The sequence below is a fragment of the Caretta caretta genome, chromosome 2 (assembly GCF_965140235.1).
Source record: "Caretta caretta isolate rCarCar2 chromosome 2, rCarCar1.hap1, whole genome shotgun sequence".
Lineage (NCBI taxonomy): Eukaryota > Metazoa > Chordata > Testudines > Cheloniidae > Caretta > Caretta caretta.
The window spans coordinates 116,874,454-116,901,188 of NC_134207.1; the positions used below are offsets into that span (position 1 = coordinate 116,874,454).

The 26,735-nt window shown below is 40.0% G+C and overlaps 1 protein-coding gene across 1 annotated transcript in view; it reads left to right on the top strand.

The window, feature by feature from the left end:
* Window positions 1-3,076: 3,076 nt before the first annotated feature.
* The window catches only part of EEF1E1 (eukaryotic translation elongation factor 1 epsilon 1), a 30,762-nt gene continuing 7,103 nt past the window's right edge, over window positions 3,077-26,735 (top strand). The window contains exons 1-3 of the mRNA XM_048839811.2: window positions 3,077-3,311; window positions 8,960-9,160; window positions 22,626-22,721. Of these exons, the coding sequence (XP_048695768.1) occupies window positions 3,210-3,311; window positions 8,960-9,160; window positions 22,626-22,721 (399 nt within the window). The 5' untranslated portion in view covers window positions 3,077-3,209. The remainder of the gene's footprint in view (window positions 3,312-8,959; window positions 9,161-22,625; window positions 22,722-26,735) is intronic.

Below are 26,735 nucleotides of genomic sequence, written 5' to 3' on the forward strand. Positions count from 1 at the left end.
ATCTTTTGACTAAAAGTATAGTACGGTTGATACATGATTCATTCTGTGTCTAGGCCTATACACTGGCCTGGCAGGTAGCTAGATAGAAAACACCCTTTAGATTACCAATCTCTAACATTTATGATTGTATACGCTGAGCTCTCATCCATTGCAGATTTCAGTGTAGATAGCTGATAGTGGATTAAATAAAACATTATTTTTAACAAATTTAAAAAGCAATTCAGTGACAGTGGAAAAGTTTGATCATTCTTTTCACGTAGCCTGAGGACTATACTTTACAAGTATAACATCAAAACGGAGAAATATTATATTTATGATGCATGAGAAAAATTCAAGACATTATATCATTTTAACTTATAGAAGGGCAGCACGTAATTAAAATACACTATACAGTATGTATTCTTGGGCTGAGTTACTCTGAAGTTATCAGGTTTCTAGTGCTCATAATAATATTGAAGACAAACTGTACATGTTAAACTATTTACAAAGTTTCTCTCCTTTTTATTCCTCTGATTTATTTTTTTAAAGTATGAGAGCAGAGGAATACTATATATGGATTTAGTAATGTGTTTTCTAGTTAAAACTTGTGGTATTTCTCAATGATAAAAAATACAACCAAGAAAGCAAGATGGTGCAGCCGTAGGCCAATGGACCTTTTATGAGCAAGATGAATGCTTAATTGACACAGAGAGCAATGTGGCCTAGTGGAACAAATACAGCCCTGAGAATGATGACTCCTGAGTTCTCATCCCAGTTACATTCCTTTTCTATTATTCCACCTGCTTTAAAAATAGAAGGTCAGATTCTGCATCCTTACTCACAATGGATGAAATCCTAGTCCTACTGAAATCAATAGAAGTGTTTTCAGTGACTTCAGGAAGGCCAGGAGTTCAAACAGTGTTATCTTATTCTGAGAGCAAACAAAATAAAATTTCATTGAATAGTAGTTTACTGTATATGTAAGGAGGCAAAATCTGGCCCCCCAAAATTATGGAACTATGACCCCTATGCAGAACAGTATAGTTCAGTTATCTACTTTTTTCTCTTTGCCTTTTTACCTAAATCATTACAAATCAATAATTCAAACCAATATATTGTATCTCTTGTTTTGCACACATAGGGTCAAACAGTCACAGCCTTTACTGGGCTATGCTCCTCAGCCCTACTTAGAACACGACTCAAGCAGTGAATGGAAGAGCAAATGGAAGGCTCGCTTGTCCAATATTCTCCTTGTGAACAAATGGACAGATTGGGCAGGGAGTAGGAGAATCCCTAGTTCTGCCCTTTAGCTTCCATACTCACCAGGCACAGAAACTGGCCAGGTGCACTGGCAAAGTAAGATGCTCTGTGAAAAGAGGTGAAGCAATTTACTCCTTCCTGCAGAACAAGGGAAGAACAGTGACTTTCATTTCTGTGGCTGTGCAGCTATATGCTACCCCCTTACCCAGGGTAGACTGTAAAATTACAATTTAGTCAAGAGGCGTGTACTTGATTCTCCAGAGGCACGTCTGGGTACTATAATTCCATAGGCATGTATAACTCCTGTTACTCCCCTAATCTTGTTATGAATAATACCATGATGATAACTCACTAGTCCCTGAGTCTAAATTTTGGAATTCAAAAACTGGCTGGTTCTACGATGTATCTGTCAATGGCCTCAGAGAGCCTAGCATTTGTACTGACTCCTCTTCTGTGGTCAGCACTATAGGAAGTCCCCTTACAAATGCCAATAAACTATGTGTCACCCCCTAATTTTAAAACCCATGAAATAGGCAATAAATTAGACTAACACTTTAAGCAAAATTGACAAAGTGCAAAACCATCATAGGAATTTCAGCCTCAATGAACCCCTCTTTTACACAAATGCTCTAATTAGGTATGATCTGATAAGGTAAAAACAGGCTGGAGACTGCAGTCACGGCTCCCTAGTTATGCTTGAGGTGAGCTTTGCACTCAAGCACACTAGAAGATTGCGTGCCCGCACCTCACCGTGCTTCCTCCCCAGCCGCTGCGCTGGGAGCAGCGGGGCTATGACAGGGGCACCTGGCAGGGAGAGGCTCAGCCTAGGGACAGTCTGCATCTGTCATGCTGTCAATCCCTTGAGGGAGGCCAGCAGAATTAGCCCCCCAGGCATTGGCTACATCACAGATCTTATTAACATACTAGACTCTTCTCCACCCACTTCACTTTGCGCACACGTAAATCAAGCTTCATGGAATACGGAGTACTTGTGGCACCTTAGACACTAACAAATTTATTTGAGCATAAGCTTTCGTGAAATACAGCTCACTTCACCCGATGCATGCAGTGGAAAATACAGTGGAGAGAACATGAAACAATGGGTGTTACCATACACACTGTAACGAGAGTGATCAGGTAAGGTGAGCTATTGTCAGCAGGAGAGAGAAGAAATAAAACAAAAAACCAAACACCTTTTGTCTGATAATCAAGATGGGCCATTTCCAGCAGTTGACAAGAACATGTGAGGAACAGTTGGGGGGGCAATAAACATGGGGAAACAGTTTTACTTTGTGTAATAACACATCCACTCCCGCTCTTTATTCAAGCCTAAATTAATGGTGTCCAGTTTACACATTAATTCCAATTCAGCAGTCTCTCGTTGGAGTCTGTTTTCAAAGTTTTTTTGTTGAAGAATTGCAACTTTTAGGTCTGTAATCGAGTGACCAGAGAGATTGAAGTGTTCTCCGACTGGTTTGTGAATGTTATAATTCTTGATGTCTGATTTGTGTCCATTTATTCTTTTATGTAGAGACTGTCCCACTGCATGCATCGGATGAAGTGAGCCGTAGCCCAGGAAAGCTTATGCTCAAATAAATTTGTTAGTCTCTAAGGTGCCACAAGTCCTCCGGTTCTTTTTGCGGATACAGACTAACACGGCTGCTGCTCTGAAGCTATGTACTCATCCTATGGCTCCCCTCTGCACATGCGCTCCAGGCACCTCCTTCAGCCTGAGACGTGACCCCGCCCCTTTCTACTGCGCATATCATTATTCAGCCACATTCCTCTCTGCGCAGGCGTAGATTGGTATGTTCCTGTCCTTCACCCCCTTCTCCTCCAATGGATGGAGACGTTACTTAGGGAGTGGAGGAGGTGGGAGCCCTCTGTCCAATCGTGCTGGAGTTTGTTAGTTTTGAGAGACTCGTCATTCTTCCTCAGCCTCTTCCTTTCCCGGCGGGTTGCCTCCAAAGATGTCAGCTGCGGCGGGGCCCGGGCTGGAGGAGCTGATTTTGTTAGAGACGCTCCTGGGCCTGAAGAAAGGGAACAAGTACGGTGTCCGGGAGGAGCGGAAGGTGAAGGATGCGAGGGGAGAACTGGGGACCGACTCGGGCATGTGCGCGCGCAGCAAACGGACTCTCCTCGCGCCCGTCCCTCTCTCCCTTTGGCGAGCTCGGCGCGGTGCGGCCCCGGCGTTATCCCCTCCCCCCCGACCTGTCACTGGCAGTTTGAGTCCCTAGTTAGAGGCGGTGAGTTTCTGCGGCCTCCCCGCTAAAGGGGCGCCTGGGGGGGGGGAGGAGCAGGCGGCTTCCCCTTCTCCTGGCAGCACGTCTAGGGCTGAGCGCGCAGACAGGACCCTCCCGCTGTAGGGCCGCGATTCGATTCTAGCCGAGTTGGAGCCGACGGAGCCAGCTGGGCCCCCTCAGGCCGGCTCTCGCCAAAGGGCCCCCGGGCTAGGCTTTGCGTGAGGGCCACGCTGCCTGTGGGTCGGGTGACGTGCAGAGACAGCCCCCCCCCCCCCCCCCCCAGCTGTGAGCACCAAAGGGAGCAGCCCCTGCCGCAGTGCAGGATGCATTTATTTATTGGTTCGATTTACACACCTGACGAAGAGCTCTGTGGAGCTCCAAAGCTTCTCTCTTTCACTAGCAGAAGTTGGTCCAATAACATGACCTCACCTACCTTTTTCTCGTTCATATCCTGGGACCAACCCAGCTACAACAACGCTGCTGCCTGGGCTTAGTCAATGAAAAGCAGTGTCAAATCTAAATGTGGGCTGTCCCTTAGTGCACTCTCTTTAACCCCAAAAGTTACATATGTCAGAAACCACTCCCCCTCCAGAGTCCTCTCTGGCCCTCATAGCTGGCTCAAGTGGCATTGCAGCAAAGGTTAACAAAAGTTTGTCCACAGGCTGTCTTTGCAACATGTTAACTACATTAAAACCGATGTAGGTAGGTCAAGCAGTGTGACCCCCTACCATGTATGCAGTATGCTGGTGTTGGCATAGCTTGTTCATATAAATATACCATTTTTACTGGTATAACTTTACTCACTCTAGTGATTGTACAGATTTAAGTATCTTTGCAAAACATAATACTGTAAAATAATTAAATCTATGCAAAGACCCATTTGCAGATGATGCCTAAAATGCAACAGACACTTCCCCCTTAATATTGAAGTATAAAAATAGTGCATAATTGTGGGAAGCACATTTGGAAGGAGAACATTACATGGGGCTACCTGAAAGGTACAATAATTAAGGCTATGATTTAGTCACGGGTATTTTTAGTAAAAGTCATGGGCAGTAAACAAAAATTCATAGCCCATGACTTGTCCCTGACTTTTACTATAAATACTCCTGACTAAATCGGGGCAGGAGCTACTAGGGAGGGTACATGCCGGGGGGCCGCTGCTGGGGTGGGAGCTGGGGGGTGGCTGCTGCTGGAGAGGTGCCCCGGGGCCTGTACCACTGGCCACCCGGGGACTGCAGCGGCAGCTGGTGTGGCTGGCTGCAAAGCCACTACAGCAGCAGCAGGTGTGGTTGTCCCTGGGGCCACCTGAGCATCAGGCGCCAGAGCCAGCTGCTTGGGTGGGCCTGAGGTTAGTCACGCTAGCTGCTGCAGAAGTCACGGACGTTGCGAAAAGTCACAGAATCCGTGACTTACATGACCTCCGTGACAGACACGAAGCCCTCACAATAACAAATGGGCTTGCCAATATAAAATCAAAATAATATTATGAAATCTGGCCCCAAACACTTGCATATTAATTTTCATTCTTTCCAACTTTGCCTGCCCTTTATGCCCAGGCCTTTGAGTTATTGTGAAGTGGTATTCATTACCTGTTCTTGCAAACATACCATGTTCTCTAGATTTGTTGATCCATCAATGGAGACGGTAGCATTTTATTTATAATAGTAACATAGGGAACGGGTAGCTTGGTTTTTCAGCATTATGTTTTAAGACTGTTTTATGTTCAAGTTTGCTTCTGGTGGCTTTGAAATCACTATTCAAACTAGATCAAGCAGATGCACAAAATGTATTCTTTATCATATTTTCTTATTAATGTATATATATTTTTCCATTTTACCTCTGAAATTTTTGGCATAGTTTTTTATCAGGTATGCAATACAAAATATTTTGTATTTAGGGTTGGCATAATTTGATTATCATAGAATCATAGAATATCAGGGTTGGAAGGGACCTCAGGAGGTCATCCAGTCCAACCCCCTGCTCAAAGCAGGACCGATCCCCGACTAAATCATCCCAGCCAGGGCTTTGTCAAGCCTGACCTTAAAAACTTCTAGGGAAGGAGATTCCACCACCTCCCTAGGTAACGCATTCCAGTGTTTCACAACCCTCCTAGTGAAAAAGTTTTTCCTAATATCCAACCTAAATCTCCCCCACTGCAACGTGAGACCATTAGTCCTTGTTCTGTCATCTGCTACCACTGAGAACAGTCTAGATCCATCCTCTTTGGAACCCCCTTTCAGGTAGTTGAAAGCAGCTATCAAATCCCCCCTCATTCTTCTCTTCTGAAGACTAAACATCCCCAGTTCCCTCAGCCTCTCCTCATAAGTCATGTGTTCCAGTCCCCTAATCATTTTTGTTGCCCTCCGCTGGACTCTTTCCAATTTTTCCACATTCTTCTTGTAGTGTGGGGCCCAAAACTGGTCACAGTACTCCAGATGAGGCCTCACCATTGTCAAATAGAGGGGAACGATCATGTCCCTCGATCTGCTGGCAATGCCCTTACTTATACATCCCAAAATGCCATTGGCCTTCTTGGCAACAAGGGCACACTGCTGACTCATATCCAACTTCTCGTCCACTGTCACCACTATGTCCTTTTCCGCAGAACTGCTGCCGAGCCATTCGGTCCCTAGTCTGTAGTGGTGCATGGGATTCTTCCGTCCTAAGTGCAGGACTCTGCACTTGTCCTTGTTGAACCTCATCAGATTTCTTTTGGCCCAATCCTCCAATTTGTCTAGGTCCCTCTGTATCCTATCCCTACCCTCCAGCATATCTACCACTCTTCCCAGTTTAGTGTCATCTGCAAACTTGCAGAGGGTGCAATCCACACCATCCTCCAGATCATTTATGAAGATATTGAACAAAACCGGCCCCAGGACCGATCCCTGGGGCACTCCACTTGATACCGGCTGCCAACTAGACATGGAGCCATTGATCGCTACCCGTTGAGCCCGACAATCTAGCCAGCTTTCTATCCACCTTATAGTCCATTCATCCAGCCCATGCTTCTTTAACTTGCTGGCAAGAATACTGTGGGAGACCGTGTCAAAAGCTTTGCTAAAGTCAAGGAACAACATGTCCACTGCTTTCCCTTCATCCACAGAGCCACTTATCTCGTCATAGAAGGCAATTAGATTAGTCAGGCATGACTTTCCCTTGGTGAATCCATGCTGACTGTTCCTGATCACTTTCCTCTCCTCTTAAGTGCTTCAGAATTGATTCCTTGAGGACCTGCTCCATGATTTTTCCAGGGACTGAGGTGAGACTGACTGGCCTGTAGTTCCCAGGATCCTCCTTCTTCCCTTTTTTAAAGATTGGCACTACATTAGCCTTTTTCCAGTCATCTGGGACCTCCCGTGATCACCATGAGTTTTCAAAGATAATGGCCAATGGCTCTGCAATCATATCCGCCAACTCCTTTAGCACTCTCGGATGCAACGCATCCGGCCCCATGGACTTGTGCTCGTCCAGCTTTTCTAAATAGTCCCGAACCACTTCTTTCTCCACAGAGGGCTGGTCACCTCCTCCCTGTGCTCCTCCCTGTGCTGCACAGTGCAGTAGTCTGGGAGCTGACCTTGTTTGTGAAGACAGAGGCAAAAAAAGCATTGAGTACATTAGCTCTTTCCACATCCTCTGTCACTAGGTTGCCTCCCTCATTCAGTAAGGGGCCCACACTTTCCTTGACTTTCTTCTTCTTGCTAACATACCTGAAGAAACCCTTCTTGTTACTCTTAACATCTCTTGCTAGCTGCAACTCCAGGTGTGATTTGGCCTTCCTGATTTCACTCCTGCAAGCCTGAGCAATATTTTTATACTCATCCCTGGTCATTTGTCCAATCTTCCACTTCTTGTTTAATTCCATCTTTTCTACATGGCAACCTTTATCAGTTTTTACTGCCTGGAAAGAGCAGACTTCTGGCTCAGTACTGCTGTAAACAAGTAGTTGTTGCCAAAAACGAATTTCCCCATACTGTTACTCACACCTTGTTGTCAACTGTTTGAAATGGATCACCTTGATTACATTGGCCTCATTACCACTACAAAAGTGATTTTTCCTCCGTTGGTATTCTACTGTTGAGATTAGCCCATTTCCACTTTAATTGAATTGTCTTGTTAGCACTGACCCCCGCTTGGTAAGGCAACTCCCATCTGTTCATGTACTGTGTATATATACCTGCCTATTGTATTTTCCACTCCATGCGTCTGATGAAGTGGGTTTTAGCCCACCAAAGCTTATGCCCAAATATATTTGTTAGTCTCTAAGGTGCCACAAATACTCCTTGTTGTTTTTTTCGGAATAAGTGTGCCTTATTCCAAATTAGCTTAATTCACTGGCACGCTATTGGAAACACAGGGTGCTCATGAAGTGTGAGTCTCCTAGTTTCCACTGTTACTAGTTGAACTGTCCTCAGACTGACTTAGCATGGGGTAAAGATTCATACAGCATTTGTATCTCATTTTCTCCTCTTGGAGCAGCATTTGCAGTTACTTGGCAATGTGTCTTCAGGAGGTGGTTGAACAACTTGACAATTATTTATATAGGAGTTCACAGGAACAGAGAACATGTGCTATATTTAAAGGGTATCACAAAAAAACCCAAGTAATTTCACTGCTATAAATTAAGGTTTTTAAAATTTAATACTAAACTATAGCTTAACCCTAAGCTTGGAGAAGTGTAATATAGAAATTTTTTTTTTAAGGTGAAACAACACATTTGCAGTTGCTCCTGAAACGGCTTCCTCATAGTAACTTAATCACGAGACTTGTATAACTCTAGTCATCTATCTTGCTGAGTTATGTCCTTACCCCTAACTGTGTAAAGTCACAACTTTCACAACAGTTAAGCAGTTATTTAGAATAAGCATTGAAAAAGTCTGACAGGTATGATTTATTTGTGGCTGTCCAGAAAAGCTGGATATTTGCTGATTCTATAATCTGAAGTTTTTTTTACACTTCGAACTGTGTATCAAAGGCTACCCATGAAGATTTCTGGTCGACAATACTTCTTATTTTGATGCTCTCACTAATTTTGGCATGGGTTGGTTATATTGAACTAGAAAATTTGGCATGGGTTGGTTATATTGAACTAGAAATATGTATATGTTCTGTCTTGCATGTATATCTTATTTGTTGTCCTGCCGTGGAAACTGAAAAAAAATCAGCCCAAGGATTAAGAATAAACATAAATATTTTCCATCAGGACTTTGGAGCGGAGCCTGGAGCTGGAGCATGGAGCAGCTCCGGAGCAGTGGAGCTGCAGGTTTTTGCCTGGAGCTGGAGCGGAGCCGGAGCACAGCTCCAAAGCCCTGTTTTCCATGTGAAGTAGTATTCTTAGCATTCATACTTTTAATTGCCTAATTAAAACGAAAGGTTTCAGAATAAAGTGAACATACTGGGATAGCATATACTGAGGTTGTTTAACAAAGGCTAACCTTTGAACATGACAAACTTACATGGTATTTGTTTTCTTCTAGATTCCAGTTCTTCAAACAAATAATGGTTCCAGTCTAACAGGATTGACTACTATAGCCACCCATCTGGTCAAACAAGCTAAGAAAGAACAGCTACTTGGAAGTACTGCAGAAGAGAAAGCAATAGTTCAGCAGTGGTTAGAATACAGAGTAACTCAAATAGCTGGACATTCTAATAAAGAAGATATAAGAATAATTCTGAAGGTAAGGGTAACTTAATTGCTTTACCATCAGAATATTGAATTTTGGGGTGACTGGACACTAAAGCTGTTGTGTTGGGGACAATATATTCATGTACATATATGTATTTACTTTAGTAATAAAATGAGTAGATATTGATGATCTCAAATCATTTGCCATTAAATTAGTTGCTTTCTTTTCACTTTATTGAAAAAACAACCTGAAATTGAAGGAAATGGCTTTAACTGTAGAATACATAAAGCAAGCCTCCTGCTCTACTGTAAAAACTTAATATGTAAGAATGTAATGGAGAGGGAATGTAATTGTGCCTATAAAGTTCAGAGAATGTTTAATTATTTAGTCTCTTCTACATCTTGAAAGACTACAGTTTCCTCTCATCTGTAAGCTACTATTGAAGTCCCAATATATATAAATTGGCCTGCACTCTGATCCAAGATAACATTTGTTTTGTTGTTATTGAGAACGACTCTGCTTCAAAAACAAGGTGGGATCTACTCCAAGCCTTGATATTATGATGGATGGATGGATGCCAAGATGAGTTAATATGCAATTTGATATGTGAGATGGTGATAAGCGAAAGCATAGAGGGAAATTTCCATAAATTCATGTTTTCATATTTATAAACTACAAATGTACGGAATTTTTACTGAGTGTTCCTCAGCCTTAGACTTCAAAAATTGCTCTCCCTTATCTTCAGAAGCTGTGGTTGGGAGGGGAGAAGGTACCATTAAGTTTTACCCAGTTAAAATTAAACTAAAATCCTTTTTTCCATTTTGCTTCTTCAGACTTCTTGAGCCCTGTCATCAAAAATGCCAAAAGTAGTTTAATTTTAACTATCATATCAGGGTAGGAGGTTAAAGAGGCCTAATTTGATTATTAAAAGTGTACAACATGGCATTGAAATCTTATATAATTTCTATGAAGTTCTCTGTCTTCAAATTTAAAAAGTTTCCATAATTCTATATGGAAAGTACAAAATGCCTGATGTTTCTACAGAAATGTCTACACTGCAATTAAAAACTCATGAGTGGCCAATGCCAGCTGACTCGGACTTGTGGGGATCAGGTTGCAGGGCTATTTCATTACAGTGTACACTTCTGGGCCATGGCTGGTTAAAACTTTTTCATCAAACTTTCTGAATGAAAAATGGCTTTTTGAAGGAAACACATTTTCATGAATTTTTTTTTCTTTAACTTAATGAATCAAAAAACTTGTGGGTAGACCTGGGTGAATAACACTGTTCCCCCCCCACTTCCCCCAGTTTGTTGGCAGTTCCACACTCACATACACAAAAATAAATAAAATAAAACATTTTGTTTGGGGTATTTTTAGTAAAAGCAAAGGAAATAAAGCTACTGTAGGTGGTGCCTTACTTCTCCATCCCCCTTCCCTTTAACCTTTTGCCCAGTGGTTAGGACTCTCACCTGGGATGTGCAGGGAGACTCAGGTTTGAATCCTTTCTTTGGAGCAGGGACTTGTTCCTCGGTCAGGAACAAAAAAATGAAACACATTTTTCATTTGTAAAAAAAAAAAAAAGTTCACAAATTTTCATTTCAAACATTACAAATCTCTTTTGTTCAGAAGTTTTTCATGGAAAACACTTAATGTTTTTTGACCACCTCTAGTCCTGATTATGCAAACTGCTTCATATGGGCAGAGCCCTGCTGCGTCCGGTGTGTGTACCCATGTTGGTATAGGTTTCAGAGTAGTAGCCGTGTTAGTCTGTATCCACAAAAAGAAAAGGAGTACTTGTGGCACCTTAGAGACTAACAAATTTATTTGAGCATAAGCTTTTGTGAGCTACAGCTCACTTCATCGGATGCATGCCATGGAAAATACAGTGGGGAGATTTATATACACAGAGAACATGAAACAATGGGTGTTACCATACACACTGTAACAAGAGTGATCAGGTAAGGTGAGCTATTACCAGCAGGAGGGGCCGGGGCGGGGAACCTTTTGTAGTGATAATCAAGGTGGGCCATTTTCAGCAGTTGACAAGAACGTGAGAGGAACGGGGGCGGGGGGAGGATAAACGTGGGGAAATAGTTTTACTGTGTGTAATGACACATCCGCTCCCAGTCTTTATTCAAGCCTAAGTTAATTGTCTCCAGTTTGCAAATTAATTCCAATTCAGCAGTCTCTCGTTGGAGTCTGTTTTTGAAGTTTTTTTGTTGAAGAATTGCCACTTTTAGGTCTGTAATTGAGTGACCAAAGAGATTGAAGTGTTCTCCAACTGGTTTTTGAATGTTGGTATATGGGCTCGTCTGCACAGAGCGGCTTGTAGGATTCCTGCCTTAGATTGTAAACTCATTTGGGCGAGGATCTTGTTGTCTTGTGTGATTGCTCAGTGCCCAGAACAGAGGGGGCCATGATCGTGACTGGCACATCTTGGCCTTACTGAAATATAAATATTTAATAGTAACATCAATAAAACAGCCAAGGTTATGGAGAGCAAAATGATTTCACTATAAGGCATGCTTGATTATCATTGCTTTAGAAAGTGAATCTGTTTTAAGTGTGTTTTTAAAAAATAAATGACAAGTTAATATTTCAGGTTATAGGCTCTTCTCTTAGCTGTAAATATAAGAAGTAGATATTTATAGACTCAATCACTATTACTACATTTATTCAGTCTTGGTTATGGTTTGCAGAAAGTATTCTGATTGCTGGGTTTTGCTGTGTACTTACATTGTGAATACTAGAATCATGGCTTTACAACTCCTTTCAGCTGGTGTACTATGTTATGTCTGCTAACCATACACACTTTCCCTTCCCTGGAAACTTTCCCTTTCAATTTAGTCTAAGACTATATGAATTTAAATCTGTACTTTTTTTATTTTAATTTTCTTCTTCTTTTGGAATACAGATTAAAAGGCAGCTTTTTTCAACTTGACCATAACCAGGTTTCCACGATGTTGCAGGCGTAATTGCTTGACATTTGGATATCAAAGTACCATTTTATGTCTGCAAATCAGGTACTTGGGTATTAAATGACCTAAATTCTAGACACAAAAGCAGTCTTAGGATCAGGTTTTTATAACTCTGGTCTATCTGACAACTTTCACATCACAGTTTTGATCTTAGCGGTAGTGGTAGTGTGGGAAAGAGAATTGTCGTACACATTTTGTATTTCAATATTGTATGTAAATTATTGTTTTCAAACAAAATAAATACGTCACTCTTAGTACTATAAGGTGGATGTTGGGAGAGGAAGAAGAGTCTCAGCACTTAATTTTAACTAGTGATAGCAGTTTTCCTGTAGATACTCATATTGGGTGATGGGTGGCCAGAGTCCTTGCTGACACAGTATTGCATGAAATACTGCATCTGTAGAAATGTTCCTAAAGAACATTAGTTATTTCTTTGCTTCTATTTGTTCCTCTTGCCACCATGAGTTAATAGTTGGAACAAGAGACAGCCTAGTACTGAGGTAGATAAGTATCCTGTGCCAAAAGGGAATCTGGGAAAAGAACTAAAGTAGGCAGGCAAGTCTGAGATTGTCGTTTTACAATGTGTCTGCATAGTGGCAGTCTTGGGACAGTTGCAGTCTAAAGCTGCAATTTGTAATGAGCTCTGTGTTGCATGTTCCAAAAGCAGTTCAGTCACGTCTGCTGTAAACTAGGCTGCCTCTAGTTGGCTCTCAAATGAGATGCTACAACTCTGTAAAACCTCAGTAACAAAACTGTTTAGTGCAGGGGTGGCCAGCCTGTGGCTCCGGAGCCACATGTGCTCTTCGAAGTTAATATGCAGCTCCTTGCATAGGTGCTGACTCTGGGGCTGGAGCTACAGGTGCCAGCTTTCCACTGCTCAACCCCAGGCACTGCCCCCACTCCACCCCTTACCCCAAGGCCCCCACCCCATACTGCCCCCTCCCCTGAGCCTTACTCCTCCCCTCTCCATCCCAGAGCCTCCTGTACACTCTGAAATAGCTGATCACAATGGGCGGGAGGGAGGGGGAGGTGCTGATTGGCAGGGCTGCCGGCAGGCAGGAGATGCTGACGGGGGGAACACTGATGGGGGCTGCTGATGTATTACTGTGGCTCTTTGGCCATGTACATTGGTAAATTCTGGCTTTTTCTCAGACTCAGGTTGGCCACCCCTGGTGTAGTCCTTGTTAAGAGATTTTGAAACAAAGGTCTTGTTGAGAAGAAAATGTATAGAATACTCAAACTGATCTTTCTTCCTTTTTCAAGTAGAACTCCTGCATAGCATCAAAACAATCTTGTTAATTATTTGCATTGCCTTGACTAGGGTTTTAATTTTTTTTTCATAACATGGACTGTGTTATTGAGAGAGTCTCAGGGACCACTGTTGTGTCCATTCACAAGCAAATAACTTCCTTGTGGCAACTACAGTACTTGTGTATGTGGAGAAGTTAGAAAAAATACACATTCTTTTACCTTCAATATAAATGTTTGTCTTTTGTGCAATTTACTTCTTTCAAAATCTCCTGTTGCTCTTCAGTTCATCTTCTCTTCACGTATGTTCTGTTCCTTTCTCTCCTCCCTTGCATGTGCTTCTCTGCTGCCTGGTCATTTCTGATGATACAAAGGAAGAGAAGGGCCTTAAAAATTTAATTTGGTAAAAAAAAAAATCTACTAATCTGCAAGTCTTCAGATGCATATTTCAAATTATCAGGCCCTTCTTTCAAAATATGACTGTTACCTAGGGTGCAGGGCTTCATGGCTCCATCTTACGGAATGTGTAAGAAGGTCTAAACAACAATTAAGTACCTTCTGTCTGAAGACTGTGAACTGCATTTTTTGAAGGATTTGAGCACAACTATCAACCCTTAGCATATGCATACCAGCCCCAACAAGGAAGCAGACCAGAACCCAAAGTTTCACCAGACAAGAGGCTTCAACTTATTACTACAATCCGCAGAGAATGTTGGAACCCCGCCAAGGAAGAAACTGAAGTTCCAATGCAAGAGACCTTGAGCTGCCTTTTCCTTCTCCTGCTGTATGCCTTGTGTTTTTCCTTATGTCAGCAAGTTTGAGAACCCTTCCCTTCAAGAGCTGATCAGAATAGTTTCAGGATGTGTACCCCTTTCTCCTCCTCCTCTCTTGGCAACTACCTTTTATTTTTGGAAGACCTGGATTCAGATCACTCAGACAAATTGGTCCTTGAAACTAAGGGTAGTCTATCCAATTTCAGTCACTCCCTCCTCCACCCTCCTTCCCCATCCCTTTTTCAGGAATCCCTCTCATAAGATACTGTTAAAACAAGAAGTGGACTCTTTCTGAAGCTTGGAGCACTGGAAGAGGTACCCTAGATTCAGATGTAAAGGGTACTATCCCATTACTTCATAATTCCAAAGAAGAAAGATAGCTGGTGTCCTATTCTAGACTAGAGATGTCTCAGAAGATAGGTCTGTTGTTTCAGGTTCAGGATGGTAACTCTGGCCTCAATTGTCCTTCATTAGATCCTCAGGATTGGTTCACGATTCTCAACTTTCAGGTCACAGATCAATTCATTGGATCATACAGCTCTTCACCATGCTGGGGATTGTTAAGGAAAAGTTAGCACATGTGACTCCATTTTGGTTTGGGGCCCACCATTGTTTAAATGCCAGCACATCATACACCAGGAGGAGTAATCTTTAGATACTGAATCCCTGTGAAAATCCTCCTCCTTGTCTCCAGCCTGCCTTGACTCCCAGTATCTGGTTTTTGTCAGTCTCTAACTCCCTGTCTCTTGGCCTTGATGTGAGGCCTCCCATCCTGATAATAAAAGTTACTGATGCATGGCTTTAGGACCATGCTGTGTAATTAACATACTGGTATAGCACGAGGAATGCACCAAGCAGGGATAGGTGGTAGATAAGACAAGGGTTTGTTTATTGGCTAAGGTTTCCGATGCATGAGGGCAACATGCTTTGCTAAAAGGTATATAACCTTTGTATAATCTGCATTCAGGGTCCCCTCCTGGCTAGCAGGGGGGCACCACACTCGAGCGTAATAAACTTAGTGTCTTTTGGGAACTCCGCAGTTGTGGATTTTATTTCTGTGCCTCAGCCTAGATTCGAACTGTGTGTGTCCTACCAGGTGTAATTCGTAGCATTGGTGTGTGTGTCCTACCAGGTGTAATTCGTAGCACTTGTGTGCGTGTCCTACAAGGTGTAATTCGTAACAGGATCGAGATCAACAGGAAAATAATCCACACTTTTACTGATCCAGATTATAGAATTCATAGGAACTACATTAAGACCTTGCTGACCTCAAATCTATCACAGGAGAGGTACCAGACCATAGTGAGTTTCCTTGATCATCCGCATGCTAACCTAAAGATGTCCATAAGAGCATGTCTCAGGTTCCTGTGTCATGTGGTCTGTTGCACCTGTGTCACTTAGTGTGCCAGACTTCACATGTGCTCCATGTAAGGGTGGTTGAAATCAGTATATCTACCAAGCAGTCTCCACATGGGCTTGAAAGTGAAGCTCCCAGAAGAAGTCCTCTCCTCAGATTAATGGAAGGATCTGCTTCACGTGTGCAATAGAATACTTTTTGCTGCACCATTGCCTACCAAGACGCTCAAAATAAATGTCTTGGAACTCAGAGCCATGTCTAGCATGGCATATCTACCCATGTTACAACGATCCATGATCCAAATGATGACTGATACAACACCCCAGCCATGCATGCTGTTAACTGGGAGAGAGGTATATGGTCATCTCCGCTTTGCCAAGAAGCCATAGTCTCTGGGATGGCTGTATTTGTCATATCACACCAATGGCTCTGCATCTTTTGCAAGCACAGAATGCCCTCATTGATCAGTTCAGCAGACAACTCTGAGACAGCCGTGAGTGGACTATAAAAGACACAATCCTGTGGAACATATTTTGGAAGGGTGTCTTTGTCCATAAATAAACTTACGTGCCACAGTGCAGAACAAGAAATGCCCTATATTCTGCTCTAGATGCCTTCCTCATCTCGTGGGTACTGGGACTGATGTATGCCTTCTGCCAATCCCCTTAATACCATGGATCCAAAGGAAACTCAGACAAGATTCATCCTCCGTGATTGGCCCAGCTCTTCTGGTACACAGACCTGGTGAACCTGTCATCTCATGTCCTATCACACTACTTGTTCTCTTGACATAGTTTCACAAAACTGAGGTCAGATCTCATGCCCAAATCCAGTATCTTTACATCTGACAGCCTGGATTCTGGCTTATTAACTACCACCAAAAGAACCGGTTAGCTAAAGTCCAGAACATCTTGGTACGTAGTATAAGTTCTTCTAACTTTATGCAGCAAAATGGAAAAGGCTTTCTATTTTGGATAGCATAGCATCACCTGTTTTCTTAGGAAGCTTCTGTTTCCACTATTCTGGACTATTTAAAAGCTCTGAAACATTCAGAACTTTCTGTTCTATATGGGTCCAACCATAATTGCACATCATCCTCTTATCCAGAGCCATGCTGTGGCAAGATTCTTTACTAAAATCTCAGTAACATTTTAGAGACTCTGCCGCAATGAGTCCAGCTACTTAAAATAAAAAAAACTAATCCCAAGACAATTGATATGTAGTCTAAATACTTGGATGGATGTGTAACCAATGTGCAGTATTAACACATTCATGGGGAGAAAGGGAACCATATGGCAACTAACATTTCTGTGAAGGATAACCCTAAAAGAAGAGTTACGGGGAAGTATACAGGTTGGCTAAAAATCAATTATTGTTTTTAATGGATTTTTAAAATTTTATTTAAACCTGTATTTAACATTAAATTTGAAATTATGACAACCTCTGTCACAGCCTAACCTTACTATCTGTTCAAATCATTTCAATTAAATAAATAAATAAAATACTAAACAGTACGTGCTTCTTACCAAGCTTTAAAGAAAGTCAGATCCCTGTACTGGTGAAAATCACTGGCTAAGCACTGGGAACAGGGATTTACTGAAGTTCCACACAGCTTTTGACATCAGTAGCCCTCTCTTGCAGATATAGAGAATAAACTGAAATGAAGAAAATATTCAGCTAGTTCAATGACTAGTTGATGGATGTAGAAGCCCTCTACACCAACATTCCACACAAAGATGGACTATAAGCTATCAGGAACAATATCCCCGATAATGTCACAGCAAACCTGGTGGCTGACCTTTGTGACTTTGTCCTCACCCACAACTATTTCACATTTGGGGACAATATATACCTTCAATTCAGCGGCACTGCTATGGGTACCCACATAGCCCCACAGTATGCTAACATTTTTATGGCTGACTTAGAACAACGCTTCCTTAGCTCTTGTCCCCTAACTCTACTTGCGCTACATTGATGACATCTTCATCATCTGGACCCATGGAAAAGAAGCCCTTGAGGAATTCCACTATGATTTCAACAATTTCCATCCCACCATCAGCCTCAGCCTAGACCAATCCACAGAAGCGGTCCATTTCCTGAACACTACTGTGCTAATAAGCGATGGTCACATAACCACCACCCTATACCAGAAACCTACTGACTGTTATACTTACCTACATGCCTCCAGCTTCCATCCAGCACACACCACACGATCCATTGTCTACAGCCAAACTCTATGATACAACCGCTTTTGGTCCAACCCCTCAGACAAAGACAAACGCCTACAAGATCTCTGTCAAGCATTCTTAAAACTACAATACCCACCTGCTGAAGTGAAAAAACAGATTGACAGAGCCAGAAGAGAACCCAGAAGTCACCTACTACAGGACAGGCCCAACAAAGAAAATAACAGAACACCATTAGCTGTCACCTTCAGCCCCCAACTAAAACCTCAGCCCCCAACTAAAGCGCATCATCAAAGATTTACAACCTATCCTGAAAAATGATCCTTCACTCTCTCAGATCTTGGGAGACAGACCAGTCCTCGCTTACAGACAGCCGCCCAACCTGAAGCAAATACTCGCCAGCAACCACACAACAAAAACACTAACCCAGGAACCTATCCTTGCAACAAAGCCCGATGCCAACTCTGTCCACATATTTATTCAAGTGACACCATCCTAGGACCTAATCACATTAGCCATGCCGTCGGGGGCTCGTTCACCTGCACATCTACCAATGTGATATATGCCATCATGTGCCAGCAATGCCCCTCTGCTGTGTACATCAGCCAAACCGGACAGTCTCTATGCAAAACAGTAAATGGACACATCTGACATCAGGAATCATAACATTCAAAAACCGGTAGGAGAACACTTCAGCCTCTCTGGCCACTCAGTAAAAGATTTAAGGGTGGCAGTTTTTCAACAGAAAAGCTTCAAAACTAGACTCCCAACGAGAAACTGCTGAGCTTGAATTAATATCCAAACTAGATACCATTAACTTGGATTTGAATAGAGACTGGGAGTGGCTGGGTCATTACACATATTGAATCTATTTCCCTAAGTTAAGTATCCGCACGCTTTCTTGTCAACTGTCTAAATGGGCCATCTTGATTATCACTACAAAAGTATTTTTTCTCCTGCTGATAATAGCTCATCTTAACTAATTAGCCTCTCACAGTTTGTATGGCAACTTCCAACTTATCTGTGTGTGTGTGTGTGTGTATATATATATGTGTATATATATGTTCTTACTATATGTTCCATTCTATGCATCTGATGAAGTGGGCTGTAGCCCACGAAAGCTTATGCTCTAATAAATGTGTTAGTCTCTAAGGTGCTACAAGTACTCCTGTTCTTTTTGCAGATACAGACTAACACGGCTGGTACTCTGAAAAATAACACAAGTAAATAGTCAACCATCTAGTAAATAAGAAATGCATCATTCTCCATTTTCTAACATAATAAAAATGTGAGTTAAGCTGTATACTTAAATGTGTGTAAATGTAGTATATCCTGATTATTAAAAAGCAGCAAATTTAGTGTAAAGGCTATATTTTAATTGCAAACCAATCCATTAACCTTGGCTTAAATCTGTTTTTTCTGCTTGCTGATTTTAAATAATTTGATTTAAATCTTTTTTTATGTAAACCAGTCCACTCTAGGAGATCGTCTGTCATATCTTTTAGGTTATTGATTTGACTAAGATCCCCAGGACCTGAGGAAGAGTCCAGTTCAGTATCGCTGCCGTTTAAGAATGCATCACTTTCTAGAAATTTCAATCTAGAAACTTTAGAATTAGTGTGCCCCTGCAGACTATTGGGTAGGAGTGTAAGTGAACTCCTCCATGGGAATCCTTTTAGTAGCCCATGATGCAGGAAATGAACCAAACACTCCCAAAGTATTCAGAAAATAACAAACAATCTCATCCTATACTGCAGCATTATAGAAATAGCATAAGCTGCTGCTTCATAATATAAACTTAAATATTATATTACCAAGTAGGAATCCTGTCAAATGATAGCCAAAGCACAGGGGAGAAAACTTAACCCTTATTCCTCTGAAAATAAAGCACACCGATCCAATAAGTTAACTCATCATTTTGATTCCATCTGGTGTCCCATATTCTAGAATTTTTCAAAGTAGAACTTAGTGTGTCGATTTTTAGATTTTATAAAAGAAGTGGAGTATTTTTGAAATGTTATGAATATTTGGATGTATAACATTAAGCAAACTTGCTCAGTAATGTAACTAAGGAGCAAACTTTTTTTATGATCTTATCTTACCGTTCCTAACATGTAAGCAGTACTGCGTGTGCATAACTGTTTTTTGCAGAAACTAATAGCATCTACCTTTTAGAAAGATTTCCAATGCCAAAAACAATGCAATCAGTATCCAGTAACTTTTCTGAAGAAATTTTGTTCACTGAAGTACAAGTAAAAGCTGTGATATTATCATGGATGGTATTAGATATTTAGCTTCTAATTTTCACAATGAAGATTTTATAATTTTATGCAGGATGTGGAAAAATATTGGGGGGAGACAACTAGGACTGGATCTCTGATATTCTGATTGAATTCAACGTAGGTTTACAGTTATTTTGTTATGACTATAAAGCTGCATTTAGTAAGTGACACAACAAAAAAAGTTGTCCGGAGACTGGTTATTAATATATTTTTATGCAAGGTGATATGTAGCCTTTCAGTAAATTGATTTACAGATTAGGTCTGCAAGCTTTTTCCTTTAACACTGCATTAGCCTTTGCATTTTTGTGTGACTAAACAATTTCTATAATACCTTTGTTGTCCCCCTTGATATTTAAAGTAATATGAGACCTAAATAATACGAACAAGGCAGCAAATCTAAATTAAAAAAGAAAGCTATATAGCTAGCAGCAAGTGACCTTATACAGATTACACTGTGTAGGGGTTAACGTTTTCCCTGATTTACTATATAAATAGAAATCAACACAGAGAACATGCAGCAATTGCAAAAGTGCAGAAGACAGTCAAGAAAAGGATACAAATAGTAAACTGGCATAAAGGAGTCAAAATTTGCCAAATTCTTCAAATGTGATATCAAATGGCTTGTAAATTCTCACCATTGTAGTAGTTTTTGTGCTGTAGTGTGCACCAAAAATGGATTATGAGCTGCTCCATAGTTAATGCTGAAGCTAGTTTCTAATTACAAAGCTGATTATCAGCCCTATTCCCCTTGCCCCAAATTTCCTCAAAAAGAAGCCAGTCTGCTTGAAAAGGAATATTCCAGATATCATTCCAGGATATACATTTTTAGGGAAACTTGGAAACATCAGAAAGGGTATTGTAAAGTTGTGTTTTAAAAAAGTCTTTGACTTTTTTAAAATGTTGTTGTTTTGTTGGCTTTATAAAGGAGAAGAGCCTTCCTGTTTTTGGTGAGGTGGGTACCCAGGATATTGAAAAAATGTGTAATAAGTAAGTGATTGGGTGAACATCCTGCCTATCTTAGAATGAGAGTATGGGGTCTTGAATTTTCTCTTTAGAGTAGGTCTAGAGGGAGGTGGCACAGGAAGACTGAAAGAAATATATTGAGGAGAGGAAGAAGTGTACACGCCTTCACTCTCTCCCTGCCTCAACCTAGCAGAGGAATAAGATCAGAAAGCTACCAGACTCAAGAGGAACTGCAAAACTGAGCATTTTACTATAGTGTTTAGAAGAGACACATAGTATTTTAAAGATTGTTCAGTTTGTTCCTCCACTCCTGACCCATCTCTTGTTTGCTATTTTGCTTTTCTTGTCTTGTTTAGTGGGGTGGGAAATTGGATACAGGGGAGGATAGGAGCCTTGGAGGGGAGCAGAAGACTGGTGAGACATGGGAAGAATGCAGAGAACAGGATGGGATACAAGAGAGGCATGAAAGGGGTGAGGTGCAGGGCGCTGGGAGATATGGAAAAGGACAAAGAAAAACAAGGTGTTTTATGTGTATTAAGCTTTGGATACTTAGAATTCTCTAGATATAGAACTTTTTTTCACTGTGAATAAATTTCCCCATCCTTTATTCACTATCCCCAAATCTCAACCAGGTATAACTCTCCCACTCAGTACCCATTCTCACAACCCCTCATATGGACTTGCTAAAATCTGTGGGAGAGGGGAAACACTTTTGTGAGCTTCATAAAATATTGGAGCAGAGCTCTCCTGTTATGGATTCTGTGTATCAACTCCATTTAAAATGTTAACAATCATTAATAATCTGGGAGATTCCCAAACAAAAAAAAACTGAATTAAATTTGAAGGTGTGTTTCAGTGGAGTCTAACATACATCCAAAAAAACCTATATTGTCTTTACAAAATTTTTGCACCTTTAAAATAAACCCAAATGTTAGTCTGTAAATGAACTTTAAAGGATCCAGCCATTTCTACATTGCCATATTATTCATTACTCACTGCAAAGAGCCTACTCAATGTATTTGTAAAGTTAAAAACATAACAAGGTCTCTCTCTCTCTCTCTGTATATATAGATATATCTATCTATCAGTAGTTCCATAAACCTACATCAAGTAATCAGTTCATTTAATAATAAATAGGTGGATTAAGAATTCCAAATTATAATCTTAAAATATTCTTCTATACCAATACATGACTTTGAGAATTTACAGAATTCTTACATGATTGATTGTACTTCGGAGCTATTTCTTTCACAGTCTTTGCACATCTTACAAACAATAGCTATAAAATCAATTAAAATATACAGCCAGTGACATATTTCCATTACAGAACAAAGAAAGTTAAAATTGGATGGATGATGCAAGTGGAGTGAGTTATTAGTAATAAGAAGGATTATATTCTGTGGGGGAACTAGCTGGATCCTTTAACTGTACTTTTACAGACTGTCATTTAGAGGTTTTTTTAAGGTTTTTTTAATTTATTTTTGGGGTTAGCTGGGCTTCACTGAATTGCTTTTCAACTTCAGTTCTTCTTAAAGTCTTTTCTGTTTGAAATGGTCTTAATTATTCTCAGCTATTGTGATTAGCTAACAATTTATTACTGATACAAATTGACTTAAGAGGTAATTTTTCAAGAATTCTAATTCTTAGGAGGGTATATCATTAATTGCATGAATGTTCTGTCCAACTGGTATTGTATTGACTTTGTAATTCTTTTATTTTCTTTTAGGATCTTAACTTATACCTTGAAGACAAAGTCTACCTTGCCAGAAACAACTTTACCTTAGCAGATATTTTAATGTATTATGGGCTACATCACATCATAGTAAGTAATATTTAATTACTTTTCTATTATAACCATCATAATCATTAATGCATGTGAGTAATAAACATTTCTTGTTTTAGAAGATTGCTAGCTAAGTAGAAATACTACTTTTTCCATTCTGTAATTAACATTCATAAAAGGGCAGAGTTTTGTGGAAGTGTTTCAGATTTAATTTACCTTTAAATGTGGCCCTCTGTTTAAAGTAGTATTTAGCTGTGGAATGGGCAAAGGGAGTGTCATATCTGTAGTTTTTGGATAAATAGATTTAAAACTGTCCTTTATATAATGTGATATAAGGACACTATATGTGACTTTTATTCCCTGACTATTCTAGCTTGGTGGCAAAAGTGTGTACCATTACCATTCACAGAATTGGAGGAGGAAACAAATGGATAAAACTGGAAGAACTTAGTGACAAAAAATTAAGACAAAACCTTGATCTTGATAACGTTGGTGAAATGTTACCTGATCTGAGAAGGTGCAGGTGAAGATAAGCTAAATGCTAGAAGGATGTAGAAAGGTGGTGGTGACAAGATTTATTTATTTATTTATTGAAGAAAAGGGTGCTGAGGCTTCAGGATTTGATAAGACTTGATAATACATTATGATAAACAAAACAATGAATTTAGGATGGAGAACTGCTGCTTACAAGAAGCAAGAATTGTTGCACAGAGTCCATGAAATGCAGGCGAGAACCCCCCCCCCCTTTTTTTTGTTTTTTTTTGTTTTTTGTTTTGGTTAGGTCATGTTATGTAGCTAGAAGTACAATGTTAGGAAGAGTTGTAGCTCACTTCAGAGTCAGAAGGCATGAAGATATTAATAGGGCAAGAACAAGATCCTTCTGGTAGTGACAGGAAGGAAGGAGTAGTATCATGGAGGTAAATCAGTGTCTGAGGTGGTGGTTTTTTATACTTCTTATGCTATAAAGAATTAATGTTGGTACAGAAAATGGGTTCTAGCTTCCTGGGAAAAAATCTGGATCGGATTAGTCAAAGTTCTAAAGTAGAAAGTACAGATAATTATTTTCACAAAAAACATGAGGAAAAGGGATAGTTCAACAAGCTAGATTAGCCAGTACCACTATAAAATGTGCTGCTTTTAGAAAAAAATCTTGTCCTGATTCAGAGTAAATTTAATTGCAATCTGGAGAAATGTCCAGGAATGAAAATAAAAGGATTAGGCAAGCAAATGAAAGGGATTGGATGATTTTATAAAAATATTAGTGTAGATAATCAGTTGATTTGGAATTAACTGTGTGAAAAAGGTGATCTCATAGAATATTCTATTGTATGATTATGTCATTACGATTGGTTACCTTTTATGTATCATATTAAGAATTTATGTACTGCCTATAAAAGTAATAGCAGATATAAGAATACAAGTGAGATAGTACAGTTAAAAATTAGATGAAGAAAATCAAGCATATATAATTCAGAGTTTGCTCCAGAGTTGACCATTTAATCAAGAGGAAAAGATACAAGTTATTGCTTAAGGAAATAGAACATATGGTAAAAACAAATGAGTTGGTTCTCCTGGACTGTAACTTCAACCATCCATTTATTGGTTGGGAAAAGTATGTAGAATAATATTGATGTCTAAAAATGTTTTTAAATTTCATGGAAAATATTTCCTGTCTCAAAAGGTAGAAAGTGCAAATAGTGGAGTAGTTATCCCAGACCTGATACAAATAGGGAGGAAATCTAGGTGCAACAAGAACAAATTGTTTTGAATATTGTAGCATTACGGACATAGCTATATGTCAGTACTTAAATTTAAAATGACAGATAAGAACTTTAAAACTTTATGTGGGGGGAGGTGTTTGTTATTTGAAGTGGGAGAGTACCTGTAATGACATTGCCCTACTCAAACTTCAGGGAGGTAGGTGCTGGGCTTCTTAATGCAGTACTGCTCCTGGGACCTGTCTTGTGGGCCACCTTTTGGGATCTGTATTGGCTAGTATCCTGTGAGCAATTTTGAAGATTTTCTTTCTTCCCATTTCCAGCCCCTTCTTCCTGTTGGGAAGGTAGCTGATCTGCATGCCCTTCCTCCTCTCCCCCCAAAGAGAGAACAGTTCCCAGCTCTTTCCCTTTAATCTTGGCTGCAGGAATAAGGATGGGAGGAGGACAAAGGAGTTGCCCTTCTCCCTCCCTCCACCCAGAAATTTGTTAAAAGAATCAGATTACACAGTACTGCCTCAGATTACATACTACCAGTAAACACTTGATCTCCCACTGTCAGTGGTAGGTTAGTACAAAGATCAAGGACAGAGTATGACCATTGTGAAGAAATCAAACTTTTTAATAAATAAGGAAAACTAAAAACACTTTTTGTTGCATTCAGCCTCATTCATTGGGAAAATGTGCTTGTTTTTAGCACTGTTGATGCTTCAACTCTTTTTGCTTTTGCTTCATTATTCTCCCTTCTCAGTATCTCTTCCCTTTCCATGTGCCTGTTTTGTTTTTCCTTTTTTTCCTTCACTTTTCTATTCCCTGTGGGCAATAACTTCCAATTCCTTCCATCTCCCTATTTGCTAACAGTCAGTAATTAAACAGTTTCATATTAGTGTTCAAACTATTGTAGTGGTAACACTACAATGAGGTGAATGAAGAAAGTGGTGTTCGCATCATTTTCAGGCGGTTAGCAAACTAGTGAAAACTATACAACATCTTTTTCCCGTTGATTTCACGTGTTACAAATTATCTTTGCAACCAGGAAGTTTAGAAACTGACCTATAAATAAAATCTTGGGTTCTGCAGAATCTGAGTTTATAAAATAGGCTACATAAATATACCATGTGAAGTGTTTGATATCACCTCACTATATGAGCCAAGAAGCCTCTTCCAAACCTATGTATGACTACATTTTTGACATAGGAGTGATGAGTTCCATGTCGTTAGACATTTTCTTGAGTACATTTTGTGGGGGTAGATGAATATGGTGAAAAATAGAGTAGAGCTGACAAGTTAAATCATGGGTTCCAGAGAAAACAGAAATTTAGCAGTACTGCTAGGGGACAAAAAGGACAGTCAAGCTTTCAGGAAGAACTTTAATTCCTCCGTGGGTTATTAGTTTAGTTTTACTAAAATTGTCTCTGATATGGAAACAACGTTTATATTTGTACACTGTAAGTTAGAACTGTGCTTATGCTGTATGAGGACATTTGGGGACTAATCAGTAAAAAGTCTGATTAGTTTTATTTAACATCTCAGTGTTGTTGCCAGAGATAAAGAAATAGACTTAAGATTACTCTCCCAGTTTATGCACTGTATTAATCACCCATAACGTTAAAAATAAGAAAATACACCACACAATAAACGACCTCTGAACTTAACATAGAATTTTCTGTCTAACCAAAAATAAAACTATAAAAGCTTCAATCAGACTATCAAGTTCATATCAAATAAACAAGTTAAGATCAAATAAATAAATTATTCTAATATGAATTCTATCTAATAACCTGGGAAGGTGGCCTTCTGCTCACATGCAGGTTCCCAACTTAAAACTGGCTGAAAAACTTAGTATGAAAAGGAAAAATCAGTTCCCAATTCAAGTTCACTAATATTTGAACTACTTATCCAGCAGCATTATGTTCCTAATCCAGTAATATTTTGGTTAATGTCCATTAATAAACTTCCATGTTGTCTTAATACTGAGCTGAAATTATTTGCTAATACTCTTTAACATCTATTTACACAAAATGGGAAATAAATGTTATTTGTGGGTACAAAACAATGTTAATGATTCTTGGGATGTTTTACTGATCGCCATGGCTTTGCCTATGATGACTCTGACTTTTTTAATTAAAATAGAAAAAGAGATAAAGCACCCATAACAAAGAGTTACCATTTTTCCTTTACTTCTGTAGTCTCTTATAACTAATACTATTTAAAGCTAGGGGTCAGAGCCTATAAATCCTTACTATTGCATGTAGTGGCTCTCTATGAAGCACAGTCTTGCTGACTTTGCCGCAGGATCTGACTTGAAGTCGATATCACATTTTTTTTAATCAAAGTA